Source organism: Eschrichtius robustus, chromosome 9 (genome assembly GCF_028021215.1).
Source record: "Eschrichtius robustus isolate mEscRob2 chromosome 9, mEscRob2.pri, whole genome shotgun sequence".
NCBI classification, from domain to species: domain Eukaryota; kingdom Metazoa; phylum Chordata; class Mammalia; order Artiodactyla; family Eschrichtiidae; genus Eschrichtius; species Eschrichtius robustus.
The window spans coordinates 68,829,254-68,848,799 of NC_090832.1; the positions used below are offsets into that span (position 1 = coordinate 68,829,254).

A 19,546-nucleotide genomic window follows, 5' to 3' on the forward strand; every position below is an offset into this window, starting at 1 on the left:
TGTTTCTGTGGGTTTTAGAGATGGCGATGATGGGTAAAGGAAGGCCGTGCACTGATTGTAACAGCAAAAGACTGGCAGCAACTCACACGTCCACCAATAGAGGACTGAGCGTGTGAGCGATGGTGCATCCGTGCAATGGAACACTGTGCAGTGGGAAACAGAATACGAGGCTTAGGACACTTTGCTATGGGAAAAAAATCCAAGTCATGTATAAAGAAAGAAAGAAAGAAAAAGTGTAAGAGCTTATATAATATGTAAACTTTGTGTATAAAAATAGGAGACCCTTTGTGACAACGTGGATGACAAATACTGTGTGATCTCACTTCTGTGTGGGATCTGAAAAAACGAACTTGTAGACACAAGAGAACAGACAGATGGTTGCCACAGGTGGGGATAGGGGATGGGTGAAATGGGTGAAGGGGATCAAAAGGTACAAGCTTCCAGTTATAAGATAAATAAGTCCTGAGGATGTAATGTACAGCATGGTGACGTAGCCAGCAATACTGTATTGTATATTTGAAAGCTGCTAAGAGAGTAGCTCAAAGTTTCTCATCACAAGGAAAAAACAAATCTGTGACTATGTAAGGTGATGATGTTCACTAGATTTATTGCAGTGATAATTTTACCGCAAAATATGCATGTATCAAATCATCATGTTGTACACCTAAAGCTAAGACAATGTTATGTGTTAATTATATTTCAGTGAGACTGGAAAAAAGTAGGAGATCTAAGAATATATGTTTGTATTTACTTGTACCTACAAGATACTCTGGACAGATAGACCAGAAACCAATAAGAGAGGTACCAGAGGATGGGGGAATGGGATGGGTGGAGGCACAGGTAAAAGGCCAACTTTTCACTGTATTTCCTTTTTAAAAAATTGGCAAACCCTGCAAATATAATGCCTATTTAGAAAAAGTGAAAATAAATTAAAATGGCCCTAGATGCGATTCAGAAGCAGAAGCGCAAGAAACTGCCTCCCAGGGAGCCAGGATGATCGGCATTTGACCCAAGGGCAAGTCCATGCTCCCTCCACACGATGGGCCAGCAGAGGCCAAGGGAGCTGGGCTCAGCCCACACCCGCCACCTCTCCCCTCCAGCTCCAACCTGCCCAAAATGGCCGAGGAGCTTTGGGTGAGTTAGACTTATTAGTAAGCCCAGGACCAGCAGTTCTCAGCCTTGGTTACACATTAAAATCATCTGGGAAGCTTTTAAAAACACCAATGACCAGGCCCCATTCCCAGACCACCCAAATCAGGACCTCTAAGATGGGGCCTGGATGTTGGTATTTTTAAAGCTCCTCATTCACACTCCTAAACCCCTGTCTTGGACCTTCTGGGTCGGTTCATTTATCCAGAAAGCCGGAGAAAGGAAGAGAGGATTTCCAGCAGCTTTAAAGAAGAAATAACACATCCCATCAACTTGTCAAGATCAAGTCTGAATGCAAATGGGTTTTATCTGGCTTAATTAGGTTATGTGATCAACCTGTTTTCTCCCCCTCTGCAGCCCAATTCTTAAACGCAGCTCTGATATTACCAAATCGCCACTGACAAAGTCAGAACAGCTCCTGAGGATAGATGACCACGATTTCAGCATGAGGCCTGGCTTTGGAGGTATGAAACATGCACTCTGGGGGCTTGTCTTCTTTCTACAGGTCCTTCTGTCTGTCTGTGGGCAGAAATCAAGCCAAGGGTCCACTCAGCGTTGCTCCCCGCAGTCAGGTCTGCCTTAGGTTGTGCTTGGTGGACAAGGCCCCTGAGCGCCCAGCGTCATCTGAGAACCTCCCCTGGCCGGCCTGCCCTGGGCTGTGCTGAACGCATTCTTGGGAGGCGGCTGCTGGTTGGTGGCCAGGCCAGCCCAGCCGAGCTGTCCTCGGGCCACTGCTGACAAGGATGGCTCAGCATTGGGGAGCCCAGCAGCTGGCTGTGAGGACGGCAACGGGAAGACAGGGCAGCTGCAGCCCAAAGCTGCCTCCTGAAAATGCTCCGAAAGAACGATCTTGGACTAAATTTGTTCTCGTCTGGGAGCTGGCAGACAGAACTCTGGGTCCACATCCAAGGGCAGAGTGTGGTCTGCTGGGTTTAATTAAATGAAAATAGTTAGAGAAAATAATGATTTAGTGCTGAGGGATGCCAAAGCCCTCTGAAGCTGAGCCTGCAGCTGCCAAATTTCAGCTTTCTTAGTGTTAAATAGGGTTTTCATCCTTAACGGGTTTTTTCTCTGGAAAAAAAAGTATTTATTTCAGAAATCATTCTCATGCCTTTTATTTCTTCCAGTCACCTTTGCCTAAAGAATAAACAGGTTCTAGAAGGGAGTCTCTGTCTAGTCCATAATCAGCTGCTGTTGGATCCAAACCTACCTTCTTACTCTGTGATGATCTAAGTCTGTTCCATGCCTGCCCTACACGCCTGAAAGCAGGGAGGAAAAGAGGCAGCAATTTACTTCCCTTATAATATTTTCTTTCTCTTTCTGAATATTGTCTTTATGGCCTAGAAACACCCCCCCCCCAAATCTAATGTTTTCATATCCATCCCAGTGTATCACGTCCCCCATGGAAGCTACTCCCATCATGTAGCAAAGACGCAGATCTGTGGGCTCGGCTAATGTTTTGAATATGACTTTGGGCACTGATTTACCAAGCAATGCCTTTCTTACGGCCAGAGACGTTGGCTTCCGAGATGAAAGAGGGTACAAAACCAGGAGGTAAATATAAAAAAATAAAATGTGTGACCTCATGCTGAGGAGTAACTCCTTAGATGGGGCCTGACTTTGATCTAGGTCTTCCTCGTCCCCTTAGACGAGCCTGTGTAACCAAAGACAGATGCTTTGTATTAACCTAATTGTTTCAGAATCACCTGGATGATTCAGACCAAAACCATTTTTTTTCACCTTAGTTGGAATATTCCAGGGAGCCAGCCCATGACTCCACCCTTTTGTCTCTGGTTATCCTGGCATGTGGGACACCAAACCTTCAAATCTGACAAGACACAGAGGTTCCAGGGGAAATGCTCCTTACGCCTGTCTCATTCACAAAGTTCAAGTGAAAAGAATAAATGCTCTTGCCGTGCCCTGTCCCCAGGCCCGGCCATTCCTGTTGGCGTGGACGTGCAGGTGGAGAGTTTGGACAGCATCTCAGAGGTCGACATGGTAAGTGCTTCTCTAACCAGAGCTGCAGACAGGGAGATTCCCACAGGGCTTATGCTGGGCCAGGAGCTCCACACACCAGAATCCACCAGGCTCATAACTCCCCAGGTGGTGGGAATTTCCACACTCGTTTTAAAGAAGTTCAGGGAGGTTGAGACACTTGCTCAAAGCTACCCAATTGGTATGAAACAGAGCCAGATGACAAATGTGATCTTCCCTGCCCCAGTGTCCAGGGTCTTGCCACTGGGATTGTTCTCCGGGCAAAGGCTCTCCAACATAAACAGCAGGGTCCAAGGAGCCAGATATATGCTACTGCTGTGGCTTCTGTGTCTGGCTGTGAAAATGCAGAAAAAGCAAAGGTTTCCTTTGTTTTTCCTTTTTAGTGGGCTTAGATAAAAAATAGAACATTCCACAACTCCTTGACTTACAGGACTTTTTAGGGCCTTATCTTAGTTTGGGTTCCCCGAGAAGCAGACCTGAGACAAGCATTCCAGCACAAGCAGTTTATTGCAGGTGATCCCAGGAAACACAAGAAGAGGCTGGAGACAGGGGAAGGGAAGGAAGCAGAAAGGGCCATGCCATCCAACCAGGTCTATGTGAGACTCGGTCCTTCGGGGCTACTCCGAGTCAGCAAAGAACTCACCTCAAGGTTGTCCCAGCTGAGGGGCCGGGAGCTGGGTTACTTATCCGTCTCCCAACCCTTCCCCCAACCCCACTCCCTGGCTGAGGGCTGCTTCCAGAGGCTTGAACTGTCTGGCACTTGGGGCTGGCCCTGTGCGTGGGCTGGGAGCCCTCAGGCTGCGGGTCTCATTGCCGGCGGTAGCAGCCTTCGCCGAGCGGAGGCGAGTGTCACAGGATGGAGTGGGGCTCAGGTTCCCCCTCTGTAGAGCCTCTTGCTGAGTCCCCCTGCCCCAAGCAGGGTTCGAGAGCCTCCTGCGGCAGCAAACCCCAGGACTAGAAGCAAGGCCTTCCTGGGCTCAGTTCCCTCCCCAGCCTGGGGTACAGGGGGTCCTGCCATCACCCAGCTGTTCAGTGGTGGGGGGTCTCCCTCTCTGCCCTCGGCCCCCAGGACTTCACGATGACCCTCTACCTGCGGCACTACTGGAAGGATGAGCGGCTGTCCTTCCCGAGCACCAAAAACCTCAGCATGACGTTTGACGGCCGGCTGGTGAAGAAGATCTGGGTCCCTGACATGTTTTTCGTGCACTCCAAGCGCTCCTTCATCCACGACACCACCACGGACAACGTGATGCTGAGGGTCCAGCCCGACGGCAAAGTGCTCTACAGCCTCAGGTGAGCACTTCCTGGCCTCCTTCTGGGCCTCTTTCCCTCGGAGTCCTCTTACTCCTGAAGCTGGGAGGAAGGGAAAACTTTTGTCAACCAAGAACCACTGGTCCCACCACAGCAGTTTTGCTTTTACCTTTTTTTTTTTTGGCCACGCCGCGTGGCTTGTGGGATTTTAGTTCCCGACCAGGGAGGGAACGAGTGCCCCCTGCAGTCGAAGCGGAGTCCTAACCATGGACCGCCAGGGAATTCTGCTTTTTGGCTTTGAACAGCTTAGCTTCTAACTTTCCAGGAGCTGCTGACTTTTCAACATCAAGAAAACCAAACTCTACACATGAGTAAACATTTATCTATCTATCTATCTATCTATCTATCTTTGGCTGCGTTGGGTCTTCGTTGCTGCGCATGGGCTCTCTAGCTGTGGTGAAGGGGGGCTACTCTTCATTGGGCTCAGTAGTTGTAGCACGCAGGCTCAGTAATCGTGGCGCACGGGCTTAGTTGCTTCGCGGCATGTGGGATCTTCCCAGCGCAGGGCGCGAACCCGTGTCCCCTGCATTAGCAGGCGGATTCTTAACCACTGCGCCAACAGGGAAGCCCTCGAGTAAATATTTTAAAGAATTGTTTCGTCTTGCAAATACACTTGGGGAAATTTCTCAGGCTGATGCTTATGATTTATGCCCTATTCAAGTTCAATTTCAAACGTTTAATGAAAGTTTTATTTCTCTAGTACGGGTCAGAGAAGTAGCTAACGTATTCTTCTCAAAGACCTGCCTCCTTCAACTTCTCCGATTCCCAATTTCCAATTTGGAATTTGGGTTTAGAAAAAAATTTGTTTACCTTGTCTGGCCAGCACAGGCTTGTTTTTTGTCCCTTCTCCCTGGTGTTCTCCTTGAGAAACTATGGGGACCCTGGGCCGCTTGATGATTTAAAATGGTATTTTGAGCATCACTTTGAAAACATAAAGAATAAAATCTTCTCTTCTCACAAGCTTAGATACCTTAGAAATGTTTCTTTTATTTATTTATTTATTAAAGTATAGCTGATTTACAATATTACATTAGTTTCAGGTGTACAACATAGTGATTCAATATTTTGATAGCCTATACTCCATTTACAGTTATTAGAAAATATTGGCTCTATTCCCTGTGCTGTGCAGTAGCCTTAGAAATGTTTAATTGCTCATCAAGCACTGACCTGGGGAAGCTTTCCTTAAGCACAGACATGCAGTGGGGCTTTCCCTGTATGCCCACTTAAGAAACTTGTGGTGCCCGCCTCCCCCTGGGAGGGCGTGTGGAGATGAGCTGCAGGCCTTCACAGAGAAGCGACTCAGCTACTGGCTGAGATTTACTCCTTCTGTGCTGTGCTGATGGTGCATTTCAGTTTTACAGACTTGGTTTTGGTAAAGCTGAATCCACACACCAGTGTCTACGTAGGGGGTGTCTGCGTGGATGCAGTGTATCTTTAGAGTCAGAGATGGCAGTGTCGAAGCTGAATTTCCACCCCCATCTCCCAAAGGAATATTTAAAATAATCCTTCATTACTCATGCTGGCTTGGAATCTAAGCAGTTAGATACCAGACTCAGAGCAGGGTTATGGGGTATCCCTCTGCAGGGCCTGAAATACCTCCTCTCACAGGAGTACCCATGTGGCTCAAGGGTGTGCAAGCCCTTCCCCAAGCCATGTCGGGTTGATTCTCCCAGGAGTCCTCACATTTGAGGCAGCTGCCAAGGCATCTTCAGCTCAACAACCACCAACAAAATAACACGATCTGACATCACCACCAGGGATTCAGAGGACCAGACCAAAACACTAGGTAGCTTGAAAAACCAATTCCATGGCTCTTGAATTCCCAGTCAACTTCAAGATATGAGAGTCAGTGATTGTGAGAGGAAGAGATGTTTTGGGGGAGAGCTGGAGGCACTCCATGAGCGGGCCTGCAGTGCAATGGGACCACTTGGAGAGCTTGGAGCATGTGTGCCTACAGTTGGGGGACACTGCAGTTAGTGGGCGAGAGAAGAGCTATCTAACCACCTAGGGGCAGAGCCAGGTGGGCTCGGTCTGCACTCCCAGGGTTGTTGGGAATAGTTCAGTGTGTGTGGGATGGACAGTGGGTGAGCCGAGAGCTGGTATGGGAGATGCGGCTGAAGGATGCAGGTGTCCAGGGGTGGGAATGAAGGACACAGGAAAGAAAGTCTCCGCTTCAACTGCGTAGCAGGCCCAGAGAGCTTGAAGCCACCTCACCAGAGAACCATCCTGCCCTCCCCCCGCCCTCACTTCCACCCATGTAGGTAGGAGGTGACCAGAGATGGGCAGACACTGACCACTCAAATGCCAGCTCTGCCTTAGCTGGGAAGGGGGAGCAGAAGTCTCAATGTGAATGAAATTTGAAGTGTTGGTTAATATCTCGGACCAAAATTCTTTTAATTTCGGAAGTGAGATGTGTTTTGTTACTTCTGAGGGTTTGGACTGCCTGTCACATGAGAGTAAGCAGGAGAATCACAGGACCTGGCAAGTTTTCCTCCAAGACAAGGGACGATCCTCCCACTGGAACAATTGAAAGGGACTTGGGGGAAGCATAATAATAAACACGGGTGAGATCCCACGACACACTGTGCTTGTTCCGTGTGTGGGCTACAAGTGGAAAAGCGTCAAGTCAGGGGGCCAAGAACCAGTCTGATGATGTCTGTGGTTCTAAAAACATCTGTTCCTGTACCTACTGATACAGAGAGAAGAGCTATTTAATCCTTCTGTTCACAGCAAAAACTGCCTGCATTTGACATTTCATGTCCCCAAAGTGTGCCACAAGTGTCTCCAAGCTTAGTTCCTAGTTTCTTTCTTGCTGGTGATGCCATCAGGTGTGGTTATGCTGGTGATGTGCCCAGAGAAATGGGAGGCTGGCTACCCACTAGGTGTCCAAGTCAGGGGCCAGCCTGACAACCCCCAAAAAAGCATCCTGTATATCAGTATTTCTAGGGAAGATAAGATGACCCAGCTGTTAACAACACAGAAACCCTCCCAGAACACAACCATTCCAACACTCAAATGGAATGAGGAAAATAAGGTGAATATATGGATAATTAATTTCTTCAAGAAAGCTCTTTTCCTTGAAATTTCCATTTACAAGTGAATTTTTTTCCTTTTTGGCCGTGAATTATCCAGATAATTTTTACAACTTATACATAACCAATTTTCGGTGGTTGAAGGAAAAATAGTATGTTCACTAGCCAATGACTGTTAATCATAACCTGCCATGGGATTCCACACTGGGCGGGAGATCTTTCTTCCGTGACTAACAATCTGTATTTGCTTCTTCTTTGATGCAGAATCTTACTTTCCTGTGTAAACTCTGAAACAAAACCATTAGATGCCAACAAGTGCTTGCATGTTGATACCGTAAGATCTTCCAGTGTTTTTCCATTACTGTGATCTCCATGGAATTATCCATTAAAAACACCTGCGTCCACTAGTAGACGTTATTATCAATATAGAAATACCAACATTGTAAAAAAAAAAAAGTGCCGAATTCGGCAACTGGCTTAAGTACTTCATGAATATTATTTCTAAGACATTGGACACAAATATTGAATATCAATAAAGTCAATAAAAGAAGAATTTGAATGATCTGAAACAGGAGAGCAATATATGCTCCTATGGTTTAAGAAACCATATCAGATGAGTTGCGATTTCACATTGTTTTATCGAATGAGACCATTGCTTCGCTACAATGCTTGCATGTGATGGGAGTTTAGTGCAGTCATTGTTTGCCCCACACTGACCCTGGGGTTAAACATAAACACCCAAGAGTACTCCAGTGTGGGTATCACACATAAGATGCCTGGTTCTCTAAATCCTGGCACACTGCTTATGAATTACAAGAAGGAGGCAGTTATATTGGGGGGAAGCAGAGGGCTTTCTGCTTCTTTTATCATTTTGCACTTGTACTTTGCAGCCTCTGCACACTTGGATTTTGTCTTTCTGTTTCTAGGGTCACGGTGACCGCCATGTGCAACATGGACTTCAGCCGGTTTCCCCTGGACACACAAACGTGCTCGCTCGAAATTGAGAGCTGTGAGTAGGCTTGTGCCCAGACACCCACACACACATCCTAAGTGACTCTAGATACCTCTGACTCTCAGGAGCAGGAGCAGGATGTGTTCCTAATCTGTGACGATGCTTCTAAAATGACTTTTTAGATAGAAGCGAAGTCTCGGGTAAGTTTGAAAATCAGGAACATATTTGGGACTAAAACCTTCTATTCCCCTAACTGACCCTTTTAATGCCCATGGCAATGGCTTTGAACTTTGGTGCTGTGGACCCTGGACGTTTCCCAGTTCGCCAGGGCAAGAGCTCGGGGAGGGGCAGCAGAGGGCTCAGCAAATGTGGGTCTCCTTTCAAGCCCCCCAGCCCAGCACTCACACACGCAGCCCACCAGAAAGTTCCTTTTGGATCTGTTTTATTGCTCTTCTGAATAAGATTTCCACTGAGGAAAGAATTTCCTGGCAAAAACAAGTTTGGCAGCAATTGCCCCAGGGGACAGCCATTGTGAGTGCAGGTGGTGATTGAGATGCTGAGGTACAACTAAGGGACCTCGGGAAACTTACACACACACACACACACACACGCGCGCGCGCGCACACACACACGCCCTGGAAAGTTAAACACCAGCCCCAGGAAGAGCAAGGCTGCGGCAGCATCCAGGACTAGCCGCTGGCATCTCTAGCTCTCTGCGAACCTGCCCCCGTGCTCCAATCTCTGCCAAAACTTTTCCACTGATGGGCACAGTCTGGACCCTCCCATGACTCCCACTCCTATACTCCTCCCGAACCAACACACACCCACTGGCACGTCTCAGCCTATATCAAAGTCCCGTAAGGAGTCATGTTGGCCCAGGGCACCTTGGTAAGCCTCCCTGGGCGGTGGTGGTGCAGCAGGGGTCCCCTGGCCCCAGTCATCCAGGGCCGAGGCACGCAGGGATGTGGACCCCCATGTAGCAGGGGCCGCATGGACAGCTCCACAGGGCGCTCGGTGTGGGATCAGGGGGAATAAACCCCAGGACCACAGGGGTGACTGCCTCCTGCACCGTGGCGTTCCGCCTGCTCTGTCCTTGAATCCTCCCAAGCGCCCTGTGAGAAGGTTACTGTGATCTCCATTACACAGAGGAGGGGCGTAACAGAGCGAAGGACTAATCGTCAGCTCCAGAACCTTGCTTTCCCCACAATACCCAGGCAGCGGCATCTGTCAGGGTTCCACCAGAGAAGCAGAACCATAGGAGATACACAGGGAGAGAGTTAGTACAGGGGACCAGGGCTTAGGGCTCCGCGAGCACCTGCAAGGCAGGCCATGGGGAAGGGCAGGCTGGGGACTCTCTCGGACTGGAGCCCACCCTGTTGCCCACAGGTGGAATGTCTTTTTCCTCGGGAAAACCTCAGGTCCGCTCTTAAGGCCTTTCAACTGATTGGATCAGGCCCACCCAGATTAATCTGGATCCTCGCCTTTACTTCACATGAACTGGTTGTAGATGTCACAACCACAGAGCATCTTCCCAGCAGCACCTGGATTAGCGTCGGATTGAATCACTGGGTTCTTACTATAGCCTGGCCAAGGGGACACGTGAAAGCAGCCATCACGCAGGTCAAGGGTTAGAGGCAGAATAAAAGAGGAATAAAATAGAGCCTCAGGGAGCCCGAGAAAGAACTGTTTACACACGAGCAGACTGGACCGGCAACCCCTGAGGGTTTTATCCCAGTTCTGCCCAGGCAGCAGGTAGGTCTGCCTGGCTGGGGTAGGTGGTGTGCTCAGCTAAGTGGGCAGGGTGGGGAAGTGTAGCGCCAGAGGGGAAGCAATCCTCAGGGGAATCGCTTTGAGTCTACCCTGGGCAGGAGCAACTGGAAGCCTGCAGAGAAGGGACTTGTTCTGCTGCATCTCTTTATGTGTCCTTTCTTGCTAGAATGCAGCCCTTGTTACCTGAGAGAGTGTTTACAGGAACTTGCCATCAATAGCACGTCGTCACCCTTTGAAAGAAGAAAGGTCTAAATCACCCATGGTCTAGAAAGCTGAACCATATGAAATGTTGCCGCTATTTAACCTGCAAAAAAAATTTTTTTTTAAAAGAGCAAATTGTAGTTTCTGGTCTACAAATACAGCAATTTCATCTGGTTTAAGGCTGAATTGAGGGGTGAGCACTTTTGCAGCAATCATGAGCATTTAGGCCTGAGAGCTTTGCCCTGATGACTTTTGGAAGGCTGAGGAGAATTAGATTTGTCTTTTTGGATTTACTTTTGCTTCGTTTAGACTGCGGTTCGTTTATTCAGACGATCTTATCCCAATCCCCACAGAGCCTCACAGACAGGCTTGTGGTCTTTCCTGGCGTCTGACGCTGTCTCTGTCTTTTCAGATGCATACACGGAAGACGACCTCATGCTGTACTGGAAGAAAGGCAATGACTCTTTAAAGACAGATGAGCGGATCTCACTCTCCCAGTTCCTCATCCAGGAGTTCCACACCACCACCAAACTGGCCTTCTACAGCAGCACAGGTGGGGGCGGGGCTAAGAGAGGGGGCGGGGCTAAGAGGGGGCGGGCATCCTTCATCTCAGGAAGCCTGTGAATTTGTTGTCAAGTGAGCAGAGCCTGTGCCACTTGGATTTGAAACCAAGGATCTGGACTTCTAGATCAGGTCTAGAGGGTGGTGAGCATTGGGTGGGGGTGATTTTTTGATACCTCCAAAGCATCAGAAGTGATAACCTAGAAAATGCTGGTAAGGGCTCCAACATAAGGGCTCCGTGGGGAGATCTATTTGAGACGACAGCATCGCCAGTTTAGCAGCGGGAATCTCACCCTGATATAACTCCCAGAGCGCCCTCTCCTACAGGCAAGAAATAGTCCAATTTCAGGTTTATTGTTTTCCGTTCACGTTCTCTTGGCTTCAGCCCCTTTGAGTGCTTCTCTCTTAACCAATCCCCTCCTACCATACTGCTTGCACGGGCCCTCTTATGACCCTCTTGTGAGCCACGGTGCAGGAACTACTGGTCACTGGTCATTCTCTGTGGGCAGTGTTGTTGCTTTCTGAACAAGGGCCTGGGCAAGCTTGCCAACCCTCCCCTGCACCGACGTTGCCTGAGGGCAGGCGCTGTGGTCTTCCTCTTGGCAGCTGAGGTTACAGCTGAGCTTCACTCTCTCCAACCCTTGCCTCTTTCTTGACCAATTACCTTTCAGGCTGATTTTGCTCTAATCTTTATGCAGTTTCTCTTGCTAAAACATCGCATGGTTGACTACCCAGAGAAGTGCCACCGTTTGAGTCTCTCTGATCTGTAACAGAGGGCACTGCTCCCTTCCAACATGTGGCGATCCCGCGTCTCTTATCTTTTGCGTACATCACCCACCAGTCTTGGTCCTTTGGGGGATCCCCCATTCCTTTGACTCTTAGCATTTTGACCTTCCTCCTTGCGTGAGTCCATTTCAGGCTGCTATAACAAAGTACCATAGACTAGGTAGCTTCCAAACAACAGAAATTTATTTCGCACAGTTCTGGAGGCTGGGAAGTCCAAAATCAAGGTCCCGGCAGATTCAGTGTCTGATGAGAGCCCGCTCCCTAGTTCAGAGACTCACTGTGTCCTCACATGGGGGAGGAGGCGAGGGAGCTCTCCGAGACACATGTTATAAGGGCACCAATCCCATTCATGATGTAATCACCTCCCAAAGGCCCCACCTCCAAATACCATCACATAGAGGATTAGGTTTCAACACATGACTTTGAGAAGGACACAGGCATTCAGTCTGTAAGCACCTCCACAGTCACTTCTTGGAGCTGTTATAATTATAACCGTTGCACAAAAATTGTCCTGGATGCCAAGTTTTCTAGTTCATGTTGCCAAGTCCCCATTTTATTTTCAGCCCTCATCATGTCAAATTTATCCTGCCTTTTCCTCTCCTTCCACCATTCTCCTGTTCCTTTCAACTCCTCCCTGTAAGTTTTCCTTGTAAAGAACAACAGGGTGGAGCTAAAGCATAGCCTAAATGCATCGTTGTACTTAGCGTGGTATTTTAACTTCAAACATATTTTCCCCATAAGAAATCCAATGGGCGTTGTTAAATCCATACATCTCAAGCTTTAACGTGTATAGGAATCATGTGGGGAGGAGTGTTAAAAGGAGGTCTGAGTCAGTAGGATCTGGGGCGGGGCCCGAGAGTCTGCATTTCCAACAAGCAACCAAGTGATGGCGGTACTGCCAGGCCCTGTGCCGTAGTTTGAGTAACAAGAGTCTTCAATGGCCTGGTTCCCTTTACGTACAGAATGAGGGCCAAAATTCCTTGAGATGGACTCACTCACGCATGCGGTATGAGTTATCGTATAATCACCCTGTTCCATGGTTTTTCTCACTTCCCCTTTATAAAGGTAGGGTAAGTTTCCAGGGAAGCGTCTAAGGCATTTATGATTCTCTGAATAAAGTTTGTCCTATGAAGGAGCTGAGTGGCTCTGCTGTGTGTTCTCTTTTCTTCCTGTGTCCCCCAGGCTGGTACAACCGTCTCTACATTAACTTCACGTTGCGTCGCCACATCTTCTTCTTCTTGCTGCAAACCTACTTTCCCGCCACCCTGATGGTCATGCTGTCCTGGGTGTCCTTCTGGATCGACCGCAGAGCTGTGCCCGCCAGAGTCCCTTTAGGTAAGAAACCTCTCAAGTGCACATTCCAGATATCTGAAAACACAAGTAATTCCTTCCAGATAAAACCATTCTTTCCAAATTGGCCCTGAACCCCTGTTGGTATTATAACTTGGAAAAACTTTGTTATTCATTCACAGGTAAAATGCCACTATTAAGAATCTACGTAGCAGGAATTCCCTGGTGGTCCAATGGCTAGCACTCTGCACTTTCATGGCTGAGGGCCTGGCTTCCATCCCTGGTCTGGGAACTAAGATCCCAAAAGCATTGAGACCAAAAAAGAAAAGAGAAAAAATCTATGCAGCAAAGCTGTTTCTAGGTCCCCATAGGTTCCCATGTAAACAATTCATCTTTAATCTTGTTAGAGCTGAGTTCTGGGGTGGCTGGTCCTGGTCTGTGGTGCTTCCTCTGCCCACCTGCCTAAGAAAGTCACATTCTGTAATGGGGTTTCTCCAAAGGTGGCCCAAGGGATCTTTGTGACAGTCTCTGGGGGAAATTGTTTAAAATGAAGAATCCGGGGTCCCATCTACATGTATAGGATCAGAAGCTCTGAGAGAGGACCAAGAATTTGCATTTTGAACAAGCTCCCCCAGTAATTTTTTTTTTCTGTAAATGTTTTATATTTTGATTTGTATGGTAGTTATAGAAATATACAAATTCATTGAGCTCAATATTTAGGATTTGTGCACTTTATTGTAAGCAAATTATTCTTCAATTTATCTCCTTTTTTAAAAATTTATTTTATTTATTTATTTTCTTTTGGCTGCGTTGGGTCTTCATTGCTGCGCGCGGCGTTCTCTAGTTGCGGCGAGCGGGGGCTACTCTTTGTTGTGGTGCGCGGGTTTCCCATCACGGTGGCTTCTCTTGTTGCGGAGCTTGCGCTCTAGGCGCGCAGGCTTCAGTAGTTGTGGCATGTGGGCTCAGTAGTTGTGGCTCGCGGGCTCCAGAGCGCAGGCTCAGTAGTTGTGGCACACGGGCTTAGTTGCTCCACGGCATGTGGGATCTTCCCGGACCAGGGCTCGAACCCGTGTCCCCTGCATTGGCAGGTGGATTCTTAAACACTGCGCCACCAGGGATGTCCCGCATTCTTCAATTTAAAGTCAGAAAACTAACCAGATTTTAGGAAGTCTCGCTTTTTAAAATTGCTTGTCCAAATTTTTTTTTTATTATTATTTTTCCACTTTCTTGCACATCTATTACCTTTTCCTGTCTTGACTGGTTTCCTCTTCTTACTCATTGATCTGTTGATCAAGTCTTCGTGATCTTTTGCCTTGGTTCACAAAGATAAAAACACCTTATCATTGGTGTCTGTGACTGCTTTCAATCCATAAGGTAACATAGTAACAGCTAATACTAATTGTGAAGTATTGGGCTGTTTTACATACATTATCCCACTTAATTCGCATACAAAAAGCTCACGAACTAGCTATTATTATCATTGTTTTACTGCCCACCCCCCCTACCCCGCCCCCGTAATTCCTATACATACTCAAGTCTGAGAATCCCTACTCTACAAGCCTTCCATCAACAGCTATTTGCTATCAACTCTCTTCCCCGCTTTAAATATCGCACCCACTCCACACACGGCACTATTGCTAATACGTCCAGGAGCTTCCAAGGAGAGATGACCCACCAGGTTTTAGTGAAATAGGATTGGCGCTGGCCCTTAAGATGACCCCAATCCGCTGTGATTTGGTGTTTGCCAAGCAAATGTTCTGAGCTTAATTTGAAATCTTGGGGAAATTTCCACTGACAGATGCCCTGGCCTTTAACGGTTGTTCTGTAGCTTGAACAGTTACTGTGCTCAATAAATAAACATTCTAGTTTAAAAAATCTGTTTCCCATAAATGAGGTTAACATCATTCTCGGTAAAATTGACTGAGTCCTCAAGTCAACACGGCAGAATGCGCAGCCAGGTGCAGCATGGTGGGATGGGGCTCTGCCAGAGGTGCCCTGACAGCTGGTAATATAGGCCCAGGACTGCAAGATTCTACACCAGCAACAAGGGCACAAAGATTAAAACAAAACTTGTGTACCTTTTTTCCCTTTTCTGGAGAAGGAGTTACAAGAAATATACATACTTGCTCGTATATGCAATCTTTGTTTTTTTATTCATTTATTTTTATTTTATTTATTTATTTTTTGGCCATGCCCTGCGACTTGCGGGATCTCAGTTCCCCGACCAGGGATTGAATCTGGGTCAGGGCAGTGATAGCCCGGAATCCTTACCATTAGGCCACCAGGGAACGCCCCTGCAATCTTTGCTTTGTGCAATTGAATGGAAAGACCCTGCCAACCTGTCAGGGGCTCTCTGCCGAAGAACAGAGTGATGCAAAGGCTGTGATGAAGACGCAGGGATACAGAGCCGGGAAAGGGTGAGCATGGGGGTTGGAGGAACAGGAGAAGCTTCGTAAAAGCTAAAACTGAGAAGGTGAGCAGGTGTTTGCTAGACAGAGGGGGCAGGGATGGAGACATTCTAGGCTAGAGGAGCAGCTGGGAGAAAGAACAGAGGCACGAAGCCATCCGGTGGGTTTGGTGAAAGACAAACCCATGCTTCTTTCTCACGGTGTCTGCAGGGATCACCACGGTGCTGACCATGTCCACCATCATCACGGGTGTGAACGCCTCCATGCCCCGCGTGTCCTACATCAAGGCTGTGGACATCTACCTCTGGGTCAGCTTCGTGTTCGTGTTCCTCTCGGTGCTAGAGTACGCGGCCGTCAACTACCTGACCACCGTGCAGGAGCGCAAAGAGCGGAAGCTGCAGGAGAAGGTGACTTTACCATGAGCCGGAGTGTCTGCCCTGGAACGGGGGCCTGGACTAGCTCTGCACCCAGGGCAGGTCCAACCTCCTCTGTCAAATGGGACGATGACACCCCCTCCTCCACCTACTTCATGGGTTGGTGTGAAGAGCAAACAAAAACGGTGTGAAATTTACTCCGGGCTACTTCTTTCATTCACTCAAATATTTATTTGGCACCTACCATATACCAGGAGCTGCTAAGCCAAGTTAGCTAAGACGTGGTCCCTTTAATCTTGGTGGTGTTGGTAGTTTAGTGATAAAAATAAATGGCAGTTCAACATGGTGGAACAAATGATTTATGGACATAGAGGTATCATAAACGAAGCTTCCAGGAATTTCTTTTTCCAAGGCATTCTTTTTAATAGTGGTATAATAATAAATGGCTTGGATGTAACATGATTTATTCCCCTATTAATGGGCAGTATATTGTTTCCATTTTTTGCCACTATAATAAATGCTTCAATAAACATTATATATATAAATATATATACATATATATTTATATATATATATACATATACATATATATATATTATACATATATATTTATATATATATAAAAGCTTCCAGGGAAACATATCCTCCATTCTAGGAAATTTTCCTCCACATGTGACCTCATACATCTCCCATCACTTCCCAGATCATCTTCCCTCCTACCTGGTTTCCCTTTCGTCCTCCTGTCTGCAATTCAATGGTTATCTCCTCCAGAAAACTCTAGCTACATAGGAGGAACTATCCCCGCAATGCCACACCTTTCAAATTCCCCCACCCTCCCCCCCACCGCCGCTCTCTCTCTCTCTCTCACACACACACACACACACACACACACACATGCATGCAATAATTGTAAACATTTTTATCAGGGCTCATATCAGTTTATGATCTCATGGAGAACATGCCGACTATCTGATCATGAACCTTCTTGTGGGTCTCTGATATGACGTGATGTTTCCTAACAGTTGATGGGTTACCTGCTGTTTTAGAATGTTTACTGTGCCACCACCATTATTCCCCCAACCCCATAATAGAAACTAGAAAAAGGCAATGCTCTCCACTAGGCAGCTTCTTTGGAAGGGCTTCTGAGAGAGGATGCTGAGCTCGCACCCCAACGTGCGTTTGCTGTGTCCGCAGCTTCCCTGCACCTGCGGGCTGCCTCAGCCACGCGCGGTCCTGCTGGACGGCAGCTACAGTGACGGGGAGGTGAACGACCTGGGCAACTACACGACCGACAACGGAGACAAGCCAGACAGGATGATGGTGCAGCTGACGCTGGCCTCGGAGAGGAGCTCCCCACAGAGGAAAAGCCAGAGGAGCAGCTACGTGAGCATGAAGATTGACACTCATGCCATTGATAAATACTCCAGAATCATTTTTCCAGCTGCATACATCTTATTCAATTTAATATACTGGTCGATTTTCTCATAAATGCCTGTAATTCTATAAATTTCACATTCTTCTATATATACTACAGAAATACCTGAATGATGAAAAATAATTTAAGGTTATGATGAAAAGAAAGTTCACAGTACCCACCCTTCTCCATCTTTCTAAAACTACACTGACAAGACACTTACTGGTTTAATTTGCACTTACCACCTATTGTGTACACAGCATTATACTCAGTGCTGCAGGTATAGACACCCATAGCAACTGATGATAGTTGTTACTGAGATCCCCTAGAAAAGCATGCTGCCAGTGAGGTGGGCACACTGTGGTTCAACCTCTTTTAGACCCTAAATGCTTATTCATATGAACCATGTCCCTTACGTGAGTGTCATTCTATTCTCTGGACCAAGTGGAACTGGGAAGCACCTAAAGTTCATTTACATGGAACATACATGCACCTAAACCCCACTTTGATCAAAATTCACACTTCAGTTTATAGCCTCTTATTTTATATGCATCTCCTCGTGTTGATTTCAATACAAGGCAATAATAATATTTCTTTTATTTACATCTTGTGGTTCCTGAGGTTTTACCTCTTCACGAGAAAAGCTCTTTTGATTGGGTGCAATGATTTCTGATTTGGGTAGGAAATTTCCATGGTAGGGAAACTTTGAAGAAGAGGGTATATGCATGCATTTTGTCAGTTTTGTCATAGAGGTAACTAGCCTAGAAAACTTGTGTGTTTAAGTGTTCCCTGTTTAATAGTTACTGCTTCAAGGATCTCCACCTTGGAGCATGTCCAAGTTCAAAGTGAAGTCAGTAATGTGATATCTTCACTGAGGAACTTGGGAATAGACTGATTTTTTTCTGCATAAACTTTTCAAGGAAATGCATAATTTGGGACTACCTGTAACTCTTTAGGATGAGAAATACATGGTTTCTGAATTTTAAAAAAGAAATGGGAGCACATCACTGGACATCTCCATTTATATTCAGTGAATACCAGCATTTTCTGTGAACCAGAAAACAATGGCCACTGATGTAAGGGCATGGGATAAAGGAGAGTGTTCTAATCTGATGTATGTATTCGTTTTTAAGAATAGCTATTCATACCATATATCTACAGGATCAACCCCTACCAAACTTATCCCGACAGCATTTGTTTGAAACTCAACTAAATTCTGTACACAGTAATGCCATTTTTATTCCAAAGTTAATTTGACTGATCCCTATACTAAATAATATCATGTTATTTCTTAATGAGGGCTATACTTTATTCTAATCTTTAAAAAAACCCAAATTTGCAGAAAGCCTAATTACAAGGCAATCTCCCATTTCTTCCAATAAAAGCGCATCAAAAAAAACCCCAAAGTTTTTTAAGCAAACTCTAGTAGAAAAACGTAAAGGAATATAGATGAAATAGTTGAACGTCAACTTTTTTTTTTAATTAATTAATTAAATTTATTTTTGGCTGTGTTGGGTCTTCGTTTCTGTGCGAGGGCTGTCTCTAGTTGCAGCAAGCGGGGGCCACTCTTCATCGCGGTGCGCAGGCCTCTCACTATCGTGGCCTCTTGTTGCGGAGCACAGGCTCCAGACGCGCAGGCTCAGTAGTTGTGGCTCACAGGCCTAGTCGCTCCGCGGCATGTGGGATCTTCCCAGACCAGGGCTCGAACCCGTGTCCCCTGCATTGGCAGGCAGATTCTCAACCACTGTGCCACCAGGGAAGCCCCTGAACGTCAACTTTTAATATTAAAAATATTTTTAGAACATTACCTTTTTCATGCTTATTTTATGAAACAATTTCAATCAAACTTCACAAACATCTTTGCCACTTGCTTTGTCCTCATGAGCAAGGCCACTCTAAACCATCTGGCAGGTTTCTGGGGCATGTAATCTGAACTTCCATCTATCCCATTTGGGAAACTCCACCATTCGAATCAACATATAGGATGCTGTATTAGTCTGCTCAGGCCGCCAGAGCAAAGTACCGTTGACTGGGTGGCTTAAACGACAGAAATTTATTTTCTTTCAGTTCTGGAGGCTGGAAGTCCGAGATCAAGGTGTCAGCAGGTTTGGTTTCTCCTGAGGCCTCTTACCTTGGCTGGCAGATGGCCGCCTTCTTGCTGTGTCTTCACATGGCTTTTTTCTCTGAATACATGCATCCCTGGTGTCTCTTCCTTTTCTTTTAGGGACAGTAGTCATGCTGGATTAGAGCCCAGCCCTTATGATCTCATTTAACCTAAATTACCTCTTTGAAGGCCCTATCTT

General features: G+C 46.7%; 1 protein-coding gene across 1 annotated transcript in view; it reads left to right on the forward strand.

Moving 5' to 3' along the window:
* GABRR1 (gamma-aminobutyric acid type A receptor subunit rho1) overlaps positions 1-17,317 on the forward strand; it is a 31,578-nt gene extending 14,261 nt beyond the window's left edge. The window contains exons 2-9 of the mRNA XM_068551054.1: positions 1,507-1,613; positions 3,080-3,147; positions 4,214-4,437; positions 8,414-8,496; positions 10,823-10,963; positions 12,940-13,092; positions 15,666-15,862; positions 17,024-17,317. Coding sequence (XP_068407155.1) covers positions 1,507-1,613; positions 3,080-3,147; positions 4,214-4,437; positions 8,414-8,496; positions 10,823-10,963; positions 12,940-13,092; positions 15,666-15,862; positions 17,024-17,317 — 1,267 coding nt within the window. The remainder of the gene's footprint in view (positions 1-1,506; positions 1,614-3,079; positions 3,148-4,213; positions 4,438-8,413; positions 8,497-10,822; positions 10,964-12,939; positions 13,093-15,665; positions 15,863-17,023) is intronic.
* The last annotated feature ends 2,229 nt before the right edge of the window (positions 17,318-19,546 follow it).